The 17,224-nt window shown below is 41.4% G+C and overlaps 1 protein-coding gene across 3 annotated transcripts in view; it reads right to left on the reverse strand.

Annotated features, from left to right (window-relative positions):
* Positions 1-2,902: 2,902 nt before the first annotated feature.
* LOC122551555 (mitogen-activated protein kinase kinase kinase 20-like) overlaps positions 2,903-17,224 on the reverse strand; it is an 84,752-nt gene continuing 70,430 nt past the window's right edge. For all 3 annotated transcript variants that reach the window (XM_043693613.1, XM_043693614.1, XM_043693612.1), the window contains exons 11-12: positions 4,703-4,838; positions 2,903-3,682 (exon numbers count right to left, since the gene is read on the reverse strand). In XM_043693613.1, the coding sequence (XP_043549548.1) occupies positions 3,362-3,682; positions 4,703-4,838 (457 nt within the window). In that variant the 3' untranslated portion in view covers positions 2,903-3,361. The remainder of the gene's footprint in view (positions 3,683-4,702; positions 4,839-17,224) is intronic.

Genomic DNA, 17,224 nt, shown 5'->3' on the forward strand with positions numbered 1-17,224 from the left:
CCCTGAGGGGGGTTCTCACCTCCACACTGCCCCTGAGGGGGGTTCTCACCTCCACACTGCCCCTGAGGGGGGGTCTCATCTCCACACCGCCCCTGAGGGGGTGTGTGTCTCACCTCCACACTGCCCCCATGGAGGGTTCTTGTCTCCACACCGCCCCGAGGGGGGGGTCTCTCTTCCACACTGCCCCTGAGGGGGGTCTCACTTCCACACTGTCCCTGAGGAAGGGGTCTCACCTCCACACTGCTCCTGAGGGGCGGTCTCGTCTCCACACCGCCCCTGAGGGGAGGTCTCACTTCCACACCGCCCCTGAGGGGGGGTTTCATTTCCACACTGCCCCTGAGGGGGGGTTTCATTTCCACACAGCCCCTGAAGGGGGGGGGTCTCTTTTCCACACCGCCCTTGGGGAGGGAGGTCTCACCTCCATATCGCCCCTGGGGGGGGGGGTGTCTCCACACTGCCCCTGAGGGGGCGTCTCACCTCCACACCGCCCATGAGGGGGGGTCTCACCTCCACACTGCCCATGAGTGGGGGTCTCATCTCCACACCGCCCCGGAGCGGGGGTCTCACCTCCACACCGCCCCGGAGCGGGGGTCTCACCTCCACACCGCCCCTGAGGGGGGGATCTCACCTCCACACCGCCCCGGAGGGGGTCTCACCTCCACACCGCCCCTGAGGGGGTGTCTCATCTCCATACTGCTCCTGAGGGGGTCCCACCTCCATATCTCCCCTGAAGGGAACCTCACCTTCAGACTGTGGCAAACTCAATCTATTTCCTGCCTGTTCTCATTGTAGCCACAGATGCCAGGGATCTCATTCTCCACCATGTCGGTCTCGCTTGCTCCACGGAAGGTGAGTAGATTCCAGAAAGGATTTTAAAACAGTGAGAGAAGAGCAAAGAAATGTAAAAGCGGATGGAGCAGATGAACTCCAGGCAGAAGCCTGCATGCTGCGCTGCTACTCCACCGCCATCTTCAGACCAGGGCACTCTAATTGCTTATGCGAGATCCCAAGGTCATCCTAGCTTAACATTCTTTTAAACAGTAAACTAGCACAGACATGTCTGGTCCGTCTACTTTTGTTTTCTCTCTTTCTCTGCTTTAGAAGGACTGTAGTGCTGAACTTTTAACTTCTGTATTTTTCTAACTTATACTAAAATTTGTATCTAGGCACCTTTGTATCTAAGATGGCACCAGAAATGATGACTTTGTACACTTTTCACTGTCTAATTCGCATTCTAATGATGTCAGCTTACTCCATATTTCACCAATGAGAAGCTTTCCTGCTGCAAAATTAAATATGTTTCACATGCGTATTATGAGCACTTTGAATTTTAATTACAACTGGAAGCCTAAGGGCAAAGAGAGAGAAAGTAGAAAGGTGCACAACTCCAGTTTTGACTTCAGGAATGAGGCGCTGTCGACAAAGTCTTGACTAGGTTACTGAATTATTCTGAAGAATGCAAATAGCAAAAATTTTGGCAGATTGTATTATGCATCTGGAAACTGAAACAACCCCTTTTTAAAGTTAATTTAAGTGGAAGAGCTGTTAAAATACTTTAAACATCGGAGATACTAGCAGATTAAATATGGTTTTGATTATACCTTTGATTAACCATATGTAGAGAGCAATGAATGAATCATGAGTGACAAAGAAGCCAGTGTTCATATTACTCCTATTTTATCCTCCCATTAAACTCTGTAATTTCTTATTAAATGGCTAGAGTACTCTAATTGCTAATGTGAGATTGCAAGGTCATCCTGGCTTAACTTTCTCCTAAAATCACATGCAGTAAACCAACGCGGACTCCCAGCCTCCAGATGAAACCCAGCATGGACCCAAGTTGAAGTCCAGTGCAGACTTGTTTGCTCTGTCTGCTTTTATTTTTTCTCTCTCTTTGTCTGCTTTAGAAGGTCTGTCATGCTGAATTTTAAACTTTATTTCTTTATTTTTATAAGTTATACTTAAGATTTTGTACCTAGGCACCTATGTACCTGAGGTGTCACTGAAAATGGTGACTTTATACATTTGTCACTACTCCTGTATTTGAGTACGTGACAATAAAACCTAACTTTAATTCCAGCAAAGAAAATTTCTTATTATGGTTTCAGAGATACTTTCATTCACTCTTAGTTCAACATCAGCAATTATTTTGAGCTCTAGCCACAAGAATAAGTTACATCAGGGAAACCAAAAGAAGTTTAATACAATGAATGGAATGAAATACTAACTCCACCTTTAAGGTCAGTTTTGTTTTAATTAGATACAATTAAAATTAGGTTTGTGGATCAATTTCTCTTTATCTTGTGTCACTGATTGACCATAATCTTCATTTCTTTGTTACTTACTGCAAATAAAAGGTTAGCTCTATTTTCCAAAACTAGACTAAGATAAAAACTCTCAACAAGTGTGTATAAAAATATGATAAAATAGTAGTAATTAGATTAAGTATTTGGTATCCATTTGCCAGGACAATATTTGTAATGGTCAATGTCCCAAACAAATATATTAGCTAAACAATATATTCAACTAGTGTTCAGACATAAAATTAAATGTAAAGGAATCAAATTATCCATGTCAGAACAGCCAAAATGTTCATTTTACATTGCATTTCAGGTCTCAAAAATGGCTGAAACACAGCCTATTAAAAATTTGGAGTCATAAATACTGGTTTACTGAGCAGCAGTAGAATGCAGGGCTCTGTTCCACTAACTAGGAAGGTGACCAGGTTCTCATGGAGAAGCATCTAGAATATGTATAGCAGGATAGATTAAAAAGCATGGATTTAATAGCTGAATACTAAGTAGAAGTGAAAGTAGCATACACAGTATTAGAAAACAGGCATACAAAATATTTTCTTTCAAAATTACTACTCTGAAGGAAAGAGAACCCAGACAATTGTGAATAAGCTACTAAATTAAGTTTATTGAAAAAAGGAATAGAAAATAGGTAACACAAAACACAGAAAAGACGTCCATATTAAAACAGCCTTCAAACTGTAAATAATCTCAAATGTTGTATAAATATTTTCAGGTCTTATAAAAATGAGCTCCGGTAATGAAAAGTTGATATCGAAACACTCTACTTACAATTATCTTTAACTTTTTAAACTTTAGAACATTTCGTTTCATGAATGGCTGCACTACTTTTCAGTGTTTAGATTGATATTCTAATAAAGTAACAATGCTTCAATTTCTGCCATGCATTATGCTTAATAAAGTACTGTAAGCTCACAGCATAAATAAGACACTAAGCTGGATATATTAATATTTGTATTGTTTAGAATTGCTGTGGAAAACAAACATTCACTAGGCTAATACAGTTGGTTGCTTTAATAATGTTCAAAAGCTTTATGTGCTCAGATTTAATTACTATCATATGACCAGTGATCAAAATCCATTGTCATATTGATTTTTTTCCCCTTTCTGACACAAGTTGATTTGGAGGAATTCTGCTTGGCTTGCATATCTATCTGAATCCCAGACTGCATGACAGGTCCTGCTAGGTTCATAGACAGGATATTGCCAAAACCACTCATCATTTTCTGCAGACTTTCGTTCATGCCATCTACCTTCTCGTTATTGGTAGCTGTGATCTGACATGACATCTCTGTACTGTTTGACTCCTCTGTCTTAGACTCATAGAAAGACTCTTCAGAAAACCTTGCAGTAAGAGGTAAGAAAAGCTAAGTAAAAAGAGGAGAGAGAGAGAGAGACCATAGATGAACACAACAGCAAACAAAAGATTAAATATCAGCATTGGAGAATATTTAGAAAAAGCACAAAATTGATTTTTTTATTAGCTTGTGATTACTCACCATATATGCAGCAATTCTTAACCTTCCAGTAAAGTCCCCCTCCACATTTAATGGGTAATACTATGAGCTAGCCAACTTAATTGGGAAAGTTTTTTGTGACCACTGGCCTTGTAACAGCACATCACTTTCTCTTGCAGGTGTCTTAGACATTTTTTTCACTTATCTTCTAATAGCAGCTAACTTAAAATATTTACTACAACCAATGGAGTCCTCCTCTACTCTGTTGGATTTTTTTGATGAACACTATTAATCTTAATTAATTAACTTAAAATTCAGATGTAAATTAACAGATGTGGGCCATTTTGTTCCTATCATATGTATATGTGGGTAATACATTTTGTCCCAACATTTTCTGGCATAATAACTTTTAAGAGGAAATTTCATAAGTTTTGATGATTATTAAATAAGAATCCTCACATTAAATTGAATCATTTCTGGATAAGGTTGAAAACCCAATATGTACATTGTCATTATTTATGACAGTCTGGGACTTACACAATTTGTGAAACTAAGACCTTATACAGTTGAGATTTTTCAATTGCCTAAGCTTACGTAAAACTGTAAAATGTTTACTGGAATGCTGTGGCCAGTGGTTGAATAGGGAAAATTATTTTTCCCTCATTTGCCAGAAAATCACATGATGTAGTTAGAAGAAAATGTGAAGAAATTGGAGTGATGTCACCATAAAGGACAGGGGCTTCCGAGGGCGTATGTCAATACTTTGCCCCATACTTGCTGGTAAAATAGATTATCCATCATTTATGCAGGAGAACATTTATTACATTTTTATTACATGTGTAATAAGTAATTTTTGAAGCAGAGGAAAATGTGAATAGTAGTTGTAGCATTTAAAAAATTACAGTTAATGATATAGCTTTGATTACTTACAGGTGCACTGGACTGCTCCACCAACTTTTGCTCCCACATTTTCAAACGTCTTTCTCGTTCCTTCAACTCCTGTTCTTTTGTGCTCAGATCTCGTTCCAGTTTCTTTAGTCTTTCTAAAGTGGCCTCTATCTCACATCTGTAGGAAACAATTACAGCACTTGTTAACGAGAATAAATTTGTTTTAGATTCCCACTTAAATCCTAATTAAATTTCACTGTCTTCCTAGATAATCAGAACAAATACTGGGTTGGTGCCACAATATTTTGAATTAGACACGTGCAAAATATTTATAAATATAAATATATAAAGTATTTGTTTAAAGGCACCTTGTTATAGATTGAAACAGACTAGTAACAGAAACTTTGCATGGAGGTTTTCCCAGTGTCACTGTAAAATGGTTACCATAACTGGGACTGGTGGCATATCTTAGCCACAATCCCCCAGTCTTGTTATAGTATTACTGTATTAGCTCCATGCACAACAATCTTCGGCTATTTCTAAACGAGAATTTTAAAGCAGACAATGGTTAACAAGGCTAAGCAAATCAATAAACATCATTTAAGGATACATAGTAATTCATCACTATGCATATTTTGTTTATACAGAGAAGTATACCGATAAATATGTAAATTTATGGACCAAACAATGTAATAGCTTCTATAAATTTTCTGGGCAATTCCCTACTTTGCACATTTATTTTGCTACATTATTTTACTCATTATCCTCTTCTTGCAAAAATGTTTTCCAGCAGAAGTTTTTTTTTTAACATATAGCGTTGAACAACACACCTAAGGACCCACTCCCCAATGCTTCCATGGTCCACAATTGCCATTCCAAGACCACATTTCTAGTAAACTCTACCATTTGTATCACTTCTTGTGTAATGTCTACTTCCAACTATTGTTTAGTGGATGAAGACTTTAGAGAGGGTATACTCAGTGCTTGCAGGCTTATTGGTGCTGAATCAAGGCTACACAAAACTGGCAAATTCTCCCAAAGCAGAGGCAGGTGAAGTTGCTGCTGGAGACATTTGGATCTATCCTTTTCCTCCTTTTATCTATCATTCTTGTTCTTAATTAGTCTCAAAGGTCCCTGTTGCACTTTTGATGTTGCATCTCCAGGAACCATGATCTATGGCCGATGTTTTCCACTATGGGCGGCACGGTGGCACAGTGGTTAGCACTGCTGCCTCACAGCGCCAGAGACCCAGGTTCAGTTCCCGCCTCAGGCGACTGACTGTGTGGAGTTTGCACGTTCTCCCCGTGTCTGCGTGGGTTTCCTCCGGGTGCTCCGGTTTCCTCCCATACTCCAAAGATGTGCAGGTCAGGTGAATTGGCCATGCTAAATTGCCCGTAGTGATAGGTAAGGGGTAAATGTAGGGGTATGGGTGGGTTGCGCTTCGAAGGGGCAGTGTGGACTTGTTGGGCCGAAGGGCCCGTTTCCACACTGTAAGTAATCTAATCTAATCTAATCTAATCTAGCGATGGTCAATGTGTCACACAGAGAGTAACTTCAGCAGTTTCTCAAATTTTTTGCCTGGAGCCCCTCTGTTCCATTTACCAGTGGCCAGCTCTCCACACAACAGTCTTGGGCAAGCAACTGTTGTTCATCCAGACAGATACAAACCCATTACCACCACATTCCACAGCCCTCATCCCCTACCTAACATGGCTGGTCTTCCAGGAGGATAGCCTCAATCCTGGTGATTTTGGCCATTTCCAGGACTTCAATGTTAGTGATGTGACCCTGCCAGCAGACCATGAGGATGTTGCAGTGGTAGCATTGGTGGAAGCGCTCATAAAGGACCCATGACTTGGCGCCAATGCATGTCTGACTGCCTGTGAGTCAAGAGAGCACAGTCATCAGTAAGAAGACATTCACATGAGTTCCTCTTGTGTGTTTGCATGAGCCTGAAGATGTCAGAAGTTGAAAAGAAATCCATCAGTCTGGACGCAAGACATGAACTATCACAGGAATTATTCTCTTGCCTTCTACAGCAGCATGCTGAAGGTAATGGTGAATAGAGCTCTGGCTGCTACATATCCCTGTTTCACACCATTGAAGATTTAGAAGAGATTCGAGAGGTCACTGTTGTATTTGTCTATCCTGATTTTCATGAAGCTGCTGCATCATAACCAGGAATCTGTTTTTCAAAGATTTTCCAAAGTTTAGTTCTGCTTACAGTGTTTATTGTGTTGGTGAGATTTACAAAAGTGACATATAGGCCCTTTGTTTTACTCAGATCATACCTCATGTATTTGTCTGAACATAAGTATCTTGTTGGGGTTCCTCTGGTGCTGGTGAACCTGCAATGGCTCTCTGGGAAGTTTCTTTCTGCTGTTCAGAAGTATTCTAGCCAGGATCTTCCCAGCAAAACAAAAGAGGATGAATTTCATGGTAGTTACAGCAATCTGCCCTCTCTGTTTTGTGTTTGTACACAATGATAATAATGGCATCATGAAGATTCTGTGCAATGCTACCCTGCTTCCAGCAGGCCATGAAAACCTCATGGAGTTTGGTATGTAGGGTAGTGCCACCATGCTTTAAGACCTCAGGAGGAATTCTGTTGACTCCTGGGCTTTGTTGCTCTTCATCTGATCGGTACCAGTCACATTTCTCACAGGAATGCCAGCATATTAAGTTTATTGTTAGATGCAGTTGATACTAGTCTTGTGTACTGTGTACTTGGTGCTGAAGAGCATTTCAAAGTGCTCTGACAAGCAAACCAGACCTGACTTTTCGTCAGTGTGTACTGTCCTGCCATCAGTGTTCCTCAGGGATTTTGGGTTTGATATGCTGGTACATAGATTTTAGTGCTTCATAGAAGCTTCATATGCTACCAGTAACAGCATGCCATTGAGATTTTTACACAAGTATGATCCACCAGTCATTTTGAAAGTTCCTCCATTTACCCTGAAGTGTGCTGTGTGCTTGGTGGCTGATTGTCAATTCCTCTCAGTTCCTTTGGTTGAGCCATGTGTGAGCCTTATAAGCTGACCTTTACATTGTCATTTTCATCAAACTGATCCCTATTCTCCCTGGTGTCGATTCTGATGACTTAATTGGAAGTATCCAATATTACAGCTTTGGTGTGTTCCCAGAGTTAGTCTGAGTGAAAACAACAGTGAGATCAGAGTGTTCCAGTCTGGCCTGTAGGTTGTTTGAGCTATAGGGAGAGGCTGAACAGGCTGGAGCGGTTTTCCCTGGAGTGTCGGAGGCTGAAGGGTGACCTTATAGAGGTTTACAAAATTATGAGGGGCATGGATAGGGTAAATAGACAAAGTCTTTTCCCTGGGGTTGGGGAGGGCATAGATTTAGGGTGAGAGGGAAAAGATATAAAAGAGACCAAAGGGGCAACCTTTTCACGCAGAGGGTGGTACGTGTATGGAATGAGCTGCCTGAGGATGTGGTGGAAGCTGGTACAATTACAACATTTAAGAGGCATTTGGATGGGTATACGAATAGGAAGGGTTTGGAGGGATATGGGCTGGGTGCTGGCAGGTGGGTTTAGATTGGGTTGGGATATCTGGTCGGCATGGACGGGTTGGACCGAAGGGTCTGTTTCCATGCTGTACATCTCTATGACTCTAAGATGGCATTTGCAGATTGCTGACTCAAACTTTGAGTTGTCACTACGTCTGTTCTTGGACTTAAACTTGAAGTGAAAGTTCAGATTTAAATGAATAAGCCAGTGTCTGTATCCCAATCAGCACAGGATGAGAATGCAGGACATCCTTTAGGTCTCACTGGAGCACCAAGACATAGTCTTTCAAGTGCTAGCGTTTAGTGCGGAGATGTACCCATTTTGTCTTGAAGTGGTCTTTTTGTTGAAAGTTGTTGGTTTTGGCTTGTTGATTTTCTGAATAGATTTCCAAGAGTAAATATTCATTTCCACTGCAGTTTCCGATTCCATGGTTTCTGAGTGCTCCCTTCCTTGGCAGGCTGTCACAATCAATTCTGGCATTGAATTTCCAAGGATGACCACTTTATCCTTGGGAAGGGCATTCTAGATGAATTCACAGAGATCTGTGTTGAACTCATCTTTGCGTAACCTCCACTTCATTTCTCATAACGTCCCAGTGCCCCAGTCTACACTTCTTTCCCATTCTTTTCAGTATTTACAACTTATACTTAAATAGCTGAGTACTTGCATACTATCTAAAAATTAACATTATAAAGACAAGAATAACTAAACAATTTTGGTAATTAATATTTTGAATGTCTGTTTGGCTTTCATAAAATGTTAACAGAAATTTTTTTACATCATTGCTCACTGCCAGAATGCAGCAGCTGACTTGTGAGACCATCTGAGAGCAGTGTGTGTGACATCCATGTTAAGAAATAGATCGTCATCTCTCATAGCAAGCAAGTGTTTCTGATTCGTTAGTATTGATGTAAAGATCTAAAAATATTGATGTCTTTTCATCTGCCCCACCATGACTATAATTTGAAACTATTAACAACAGAATCTTGCTAAACCAGTTTTACCTGTTTTTTTTAAAGTTTTACAGTTTTCAATGGTGTTTTAAAAAAAATACATTACAACATTGATTTCTAATTGCTGCATTTTCTGTTTCATGACATCTGTATACATTGAGTTTTATGTTGTAACAAACCAGAAATTCAAGTTGGCCCATTTTCAATAAAGACCATATGTACACAGTGCTGAAGCTAACTGTAGCACTTCTGTAACTGTGCCAACCGAGATCAGCTATCTTCATACAAACCAAGAACTGAAGTTAAGGAGTTTCTTGATCTTCATGGCTTAGTACCATACCAGACAGTGTATTATTTAGTAAGACATTCAGAGAATAGATTCTTACACCTTTCAAAGCCGAGTGGATTGTATATTCCCCCCAAGAATTTAAAGCTGAATTATTTTCCTATGTGCTGTTGGTGCAAAACTTACTACTTAGTATGGTGAAAATCATCATAAAAAGGAAATTAATTCAAAATATATGCTACTGGCATGCTGGTGATCTCACTGGAATTAAATAATTGGTTTGCTGAACACATGCGTGGTATGAGGTAACTGCAGTTTGTCACCTAACGGTTATGTCCTGCCGGCTGCTATACTGATAACAAAATATCACAAATTTCTTACAATTTGTTCAGTCTATTCTTTCATATTTAAAAACAGAATTGTGCATCAGATATGTACAGCCTACAATTTTCACAGTTAAGTATCAAATTTATCTCCTTTTAAACATATTTCATACATGGGGTCTACTGTAATGGTTTATCTTGCAGCCAGTACTATTTTGCGCATCTCACTCAATCTGTTAGGAATCTCACTGGAATAAATCTCTCCCAATACACAACTGAAATAATTAATGTCTCCCCTATTTCAAGTGTGACAGTCTCTACCTCTAAAGCTCACCTATCTCTTTATTAAGCCCAATCTATGACGCCAATTGTATATTCAATCACGTAAGACCATAAGACAGAGGAGCAGCAGAGGGAGGTCATTCAGCACAACGGGTCTGATTCTATTTTCAATGAGATCATGGCTGACCTGATAATCCTCAACTCTGTCTTTCTGCATTATCCTCAGAAACCTTGACTCCCTTACTGATTATCCCAGCCTTGAACACACTTAATAACATAGCCTCAACAGCCCTCTGTGGTAAACACAGAACAGTACAGCAGAGTAACAGATCCTTTGGCCCAACATATCTATGCTGATTATGTCGACATTCCAAACCAATTCATCTGACTGCACATGGTCCATATCGCTCTATTCCCTGCCTGTTCATATGTCTGTTTAAATGCTTCTTAAACTTTATTATCATATCTGCTTCTACCATGTTCCTTGGCAGCGCACTCGAGGCACCCACCACTCTATGCCTAAAAAGAAAACCTGCTTTGCACATCTTCTTTGAACTTTCTCCCTCTCACCTTAAACATTTGTCCATGATTTTGATATTTCCAACCTGGGAAAAAAGACTCTGAATATCCACCCTATCAATGCCCCTCATAATTTTATATAATTTTATCAGGTCACCCCTCAACCTCTGAAGCTCTAATGAAAACAATCCGAATTTGTCCATTCAGGTAACATCCTGTAAACTTCTTCTGCATTGTCTCCAAAGCCTCCACAACTTTCCACAGTGTGGCAACCAGAATTGTACACAATGTACCAAATGTCGCCTAACTAAAGTTTTATATTCAATGCCCCGATCAATGAAGGCAAGCATGCCTTATGCATTTGTTACCACCTTACCCACTTGTGTTGCCACTTTCAGGGAGCTACAGACTTGCACCACAAGATCCCTCTTATATTAATGATCCAAAGGGTCCTGCCATTTACTGTATACTTTCCTCTTGTATTTGACCTCCCAAAATGCAACACCTCACACTTGTCCAGATTGAACACCATCTACCATTTCTTCACACAAATTTGCATCTGATCTACATCCTGCTATATCCTTTGATAACCTCCCTCACTATCCACAATTCAACCAATTTTTGTGTCACCTGCAAATTTAATAATCAGACCACCAACATTTTCATCCAAACCATTTATCTATATATTACAAACAACAGAGGCCTCAGCACTGATCCTGTAGAACACCATCAGTCACAGACCTCCAGTCAGACAATCACCCTTCCACAACTACCCTTTGTCTTCTGTGACCAAGCCAATTTTGCATCCAACTTAGCAACTCACTATGGATTCTAAGTGACTTAATCTTCTGGACCAGCCCATCATGACAGCCTTTGTCAAATGCTTTTTATCATGAAAAGTCCTTGCCCTACCATCATCAATCATCTTTGTCTCTTTCTCAAAAAACTCAATCAAATTTGTGATCATCTGATTATCCTGAATAAGTCCATCCATTCTTTTCCAAATGTGAGTAAATCCTGTCCCTAAGAATCTTCTCCAATAATTTCCCTATCACACAACACCAGGTTATAGTCCAACAGGTTTATTTGGAAGCACTAGCTTTCGGAGGTCTGCTCCTTCATTAGGTGGTTGTGGAGTAAAGATCGTAGGACACAGAATTTATGGCCACCGGTGTAGGGCTCACTGGCCTATAATTTCCTGAATTATTCCTGTTGCCTTTCTTAAACAAAGGAACACAACTGGCTATTCTACAGTCTTCTGGGATTTGCCTATGGCTAAAGAGGATACAAAGATCTCTGTCAAGGCCTCAGCAATCCTCTCCTTTGCCTCCATCAGTATCCTGGGATAGATCCCATTAGGCCCTGGGGACCTATTCACCTTAATGTTTTTCAAGACTCTTCCTCCTTAACATAGAAAATATTTACCCTAGAATATCAACAAACCCCTCCCTAATCTTTTCATCCATGACCTTCTCCTTGGTGAATACTGATGTGAAGTACTCATTAAGGACTTCACCTACTTCCTCTAGCTTCATACTTAAATTCCCTTCTTTGCCCCTGAGTGGACCTAATCCTTCCCTTGGTACCGTCTTGCTCTTTATACATGTTCTGGGATTTTCCGTTATCCTACTTGCCAAGATCATTTCATAGCCACTTTTAGCACTCCTAATTCCTTAAATTCTTTCCTGCTTCCCTTTACATTCCTCAAGGGCTTTATTTGATTTGTTCTCTAAACCTTACATATGCTTCCTTTCTCTTTTGAACATCTCTTCCAACATCTCTTGTCATCCAGGGTTCCCAAATCTTGCCATCCTTACCTTTCATCCTCACAGGAGCATGCTGGCCTGGAACTCTGAACAACTAACCATTAAAACACTCCCACTCAGATGTGAATTTACTCTCAACTACTCTCAATCTAATATTTCCAGTTCCTGCCTAATACTGTTGTAATTACCCTTTCTCCACTTTAGCTCTTTCATCTGAGTACCAATTGTATCCTTATCCAATTATTCTTAAAACTTACAGAATTATGACCACAGTTCCCAAAATGCTCCCCCGCTGAAACATTGATCACCTGGCCAGTCTCATTACACAAAGCAAGGTCTGTGTGGCCCCTTCCCAAGTTGGACTATCTACATACTGTTTCAAGAACCCCCTCTGGATGGACCTAACAAATTCTAGCTCATTCAAGCCCCAGGCACTAAGGGAGTCCCAGTCATATTTTGGGAAATATAAAATCCCTCACTACAACAACGCTGTTGTTTTTAAACCTTTCCATGCTTTTCTTACATAACTGCTCCTCTATCTCCGGCTGGCTATTGGGAGGCCTATAGTATAACCCCATCATAGTGACTGCACCTTTCTTATTCCTGAGTTCTACCCAAATGGCCTCATTGGATGAGCCTTCCAAGACATCCTCTTTGGTGGAGATGTGACATTCCCCTTAATCAGTAATATAACTCCCACACCCCTTATACATCCCTCTCTCTCATGTGTGAAACATCTAAACCATGCAATGTTGAGCTGACAGTCCTATACTTCTATCAACTAGGTTTCTGCAGTGGCTAGCACACCATGGTACTAATGTGTTGCTGGAAAAGCGCAGCAGGTCAGGCAGCATCCAGGGAACAGGAGAATCGACGTTTCGGGCATAAGCCCTTCTTCAGGCTTATGCCCGAAACGTCGATTCTCCTGTTCCCTGGATGCTGCCTGACCTGCTGCGCTTTTCCAGCAACACATTTTCAGCTCTGATCTCCAGCATCTGCAGACCTCACTTTCTCCTCATGGTACTAATGTTCCATGTATTAATCCAAGGTCTAAGCTCATCTGCCTTACCTGTTATAATCATTGTACTAAAATAAATACATTTGAAGACCGCCAGTCCCTTCGTATCTATTAATCTGGCCATTCCTTTTTCTTCGTAGTAGATTATTTGATTTAACCTCTACATTCTCCTCAATCACTCTCTACATGCTGACCTTCTGCTCTGGTTTCCACCCCCTGCCACACTGGTTTAAAACTTCCAAGTAGCACTAGCAAACCTTCCTGCAAAGATATTAGTGATGCTCCAGTTTAGGTTCAATGCACACTTTTTGTACAGGTCTCATCTGCCCTGGAAGAGATCCCAATGATCCAGATATAAAAAAACAAAGAACAGTATGGAATAGAAATCGGCCCTTTCGCCCACCAGGACTGCCCAACACATGATGCCTTTGCAAACTAAAAATTTTTTTGTCTCTACTCTGTCCTGCCTTTTGTATCTGTCAAGATGCCTCTTAAACGCTATTATATCCACCTCCACCACCTTTTCAGCGCATTCCATGTATTTACCACCGTCTGTGTAAAATACTTGTCTCTCACATTTCCTTTAAACTTTCCCCCTTTTACCTTAAATGCATGTTCTCTAGTAATAGGCATTTCTACCCTGGGAAAATGATTCAGACTATCCATTTTATCTATGCCTCTCGTAATTTTGTAAACTACTATCAAGTTACCCCTCATTCTTCAACATTCAAGTGAAAACAAACCAAGTTTGTCCAATCTATCATCATAGCTAATGGCCTGGTAAAACAATATCCTGGTAAAAAGTTTCTGTATCCTCCCCAAACCCTCCATATCCTTCTGGTAGTGTGGCCCCCAGAACTGTACACAATATTCCAAATGTTATCTAAATAAAGTTCAATATAGCTGCAACATGACTTGCCAATTTTTGTCCTCTATGCCCCAACCAAGGAAGGCAAGGATGTCTCCTTGATCATCTTATTGTTGCTACTTTCAGGGAACTGTGGACCTGTACATCCAGATCTCTCTCTGTGTTGATGCTACTAAGGATTCTGCCGTTTACTGTATACTTCCCTCATGTATTAGATCTCCCAAAATGCATCTCATCTCATTTTTCTGGATTAAACTCCATCTGTTGTTTGTCCATTCAAGTATCCATCTAATCCATATCCTGCTTTATCCCTGGCAATGTTCCTCACTATCCACAACTCCCTGAATCTTTGTGTTATCTGCAAACTTATTAATTAGGCCACTACATTCTCCTCCAAATCATTTATATACTACAAACAATAGTAGGCCCAACATTGATCCCTGCGGAACAACATTGATCTCCTATCTGAAAACCATCCTTCCACTGCTACATACTGTCCATGACTGAGCCAGTTCTGTAACCATCTTAGCAGCTCATCATGGATCCCATATGACTTTACCTTTTGTATCAGCCTGCCATGAGGGACCCTAGGTAAAAAACAATGACTGCAGATGCTGGAAACCAGATTCTGGAATAGAGTGGTGCTGGAAAAGCACAGCAGTTCAGGCAGCATCCGAGAAGCAGGAAAATCAACGTTTCGGGCAAAAGCCCTTCATCAGGAATAGAGGCAGAGTGCCTGCAAGGTGGAGAGATAAATGAGAGGAGGGTGGGGGTGGGGAGAAAGTAACATAGAGTCCAATAGGTGAATGGGGATGGGGATGGAGGTGATAGGTCAGAGAGGAGGGTGGGGAAGGGTAGCAAAGAGTACAATGGGTGAATGAGGGTGGGGATGAAGATGATAGGTCAGAGAGGAGGGTGGAGTGGATAGGTGGAAAGGAAGATAGGACAAGTCATGGGGACAGTGCTGAACTGGAAGTTTGGAACTGGGGTGAGGCGGTGGAAAGGGAAAAGAGGAAACTGGTGAAGTCCACATTGATGCGTTCTTTCTCCAGGCATCGGGTGGTGAGGGAGTGGCGGTGAAGGAGGCCCAGGACCTCCATGTCCTCGGCTGGGGAGGAGGAGTTGAAATGTTGGGCCACAGGGCGGCGTGGTTGATTGGCGCGAGATGTTCCCTAAAGTGCTCTACCCGGAGGCGTCCAGTCTCCCCAATGTAGAGGAAACCATATCGGGAACAACGGATACAATAAATGATATTGGTGGATGTGCAGGTAAAACTTTGATGAATGTGGAAGGCTCCTTTGGGGCCTTGGATGGAGGTGAGGGAGGAGGTGTGGGCGCAGGTTTTGCAATTCCTGCGGTGGCAGGGGAAGGTGCCAGGATGGGAGGGTGAGTTGTTGGGGCGTGGACCTGACCAGGTAGTCACGGAGGGAATGGTCTTTGCGGAAGGCGGAAAGGGGTGGGGAGAGAAATATATTTCTGGTGGTGGGGTCTTTTTGAAGTGGCGGAAATGTCGTCAGATGATTTGGTTTATGCGAAGGTTGGTAGGGTGGAAGGTGAGTACCGGGGGGTTCTGTCTTTGTTACGGTTGGAGGGATGGGGTTTGAGGGCAGAGGTGTGAGATGTGGACGAGATGCATTGGAGGGCATCCTTAACCACGTGGGAAGGGAAATTGCGGTCTCTAAAGAAGGAGGCCATCTGGTGTGTTCTGTGGTGGAACTGGTCCTCCTGGGAGCAGATACGGCGGAGGCGGAGGAATTGGGAATATGGAATGGCATTTTTGTAGGAGGTAGGGTGGGAAGAGGTGTAATCCAGGTAGCTGTGGGACCCTGTCAAAGGCCTTGCTAAAGTCCATATATACATCTATCACCCTGCCTTCATCAATCATCTTCACTACTTCCTCAAAAAACAACTGTCCCCACACAAAACCATGCTGCCTATCACTAATAAGTCCATATTTATCCAATTTTGAGTAAATCCTATACCTAAGAATCTTCTCCAATAATTTCTCAACCATTACTCAAGGCTCATGGCTTGTAATTTCCCAGATTATGCCTGTTGCTCTTCTGAAACAAAGAAACAACATTGACTATTCTCCAGTCTTCTGGGATCTCTCCTGTCACTAAAGAGGATACAAAGGTTTTGTACAAAAATCCAGCAATTTCCTCACCTGCTTCTCTCAGCATTTTGTGATAAATCCCATCAGGTCCTAGGGACTTATCTACTTTAATGCTTCTGAAAACACCCAGCACCATCTCCTTTTTTTATGGTGATATGCCCTAGAATATCAATGTACCCCTCCCAAGACTCTATTTCCACCATGTCCTTCGCTTTTATGAATACCAATGCAAAATATTCATAAGGGCCACATGCACTTCCACCAATTCCAAGCATAAATTCCCTCTTTGCTCTTGATTGGACCTATCCTTCCGTTTTGCTTCTTATAACTTTATAAAATGCCTTGGGATTTTCCTTTATCCTGTTTGCTAAAGACATTGCATGGTCCCTTTAAGTCTTCCTAATTCCTTGTTTGAGTTCTTTCCTGGTATCTTTGTGCTCTTCGAGGGTCTGTTTGGCTTCAGTTTCCTAATCTTTGTGTAAGCCTTCTTTTCCTTTTTGAATAAACAGAAGTTCTCCCTCCTACACCAACTCTTTAGCCATGCATTCAAATGTCTGACCTCTCTATTTCCGGTTTCACTGTCAAATGACAGTAGAGATCCTACTTTTCAATTTTCTATATAACTCCCTAAATTCCCTTTGCAGGACCTCATCTCTCAACCTTCCTATGTAGTCAGTACCAATATCAACCACAATCTCTGGCTGCTTACCCTCCCCTTTCAGAATATCCCATGCCTGGTCACAGACATTCATAAATTCACTACCCACTGAGAGAAGGAATTCCTTCTTAACTCTGACTTAAATGGTAACCCCTTACTTTGAATTGCTGCCTTCTGATCCTAAGCAGTTTGAATAATCTATTTGCATCTACCCTATCAAGACCTTTAAAAATCTTGTATATTTTAATA

Source organism: Chiloscyllium plagiosum, chromosome 7 (genome assembly GCF_004010195.1).
Source record: "Chiloscyllium plagiosum isolate BGI_BamShark_2017 chromosome 7, ASM401019v2, whole genome shotgun sequence".
Lineage (NCBI taxonomy): Eukaryota > Metazoa > Chordata > Chondrichthyes > Orectolobiformes > Hemiscylliidae > Chiloscyllium > Chiloscyllium plagiosum.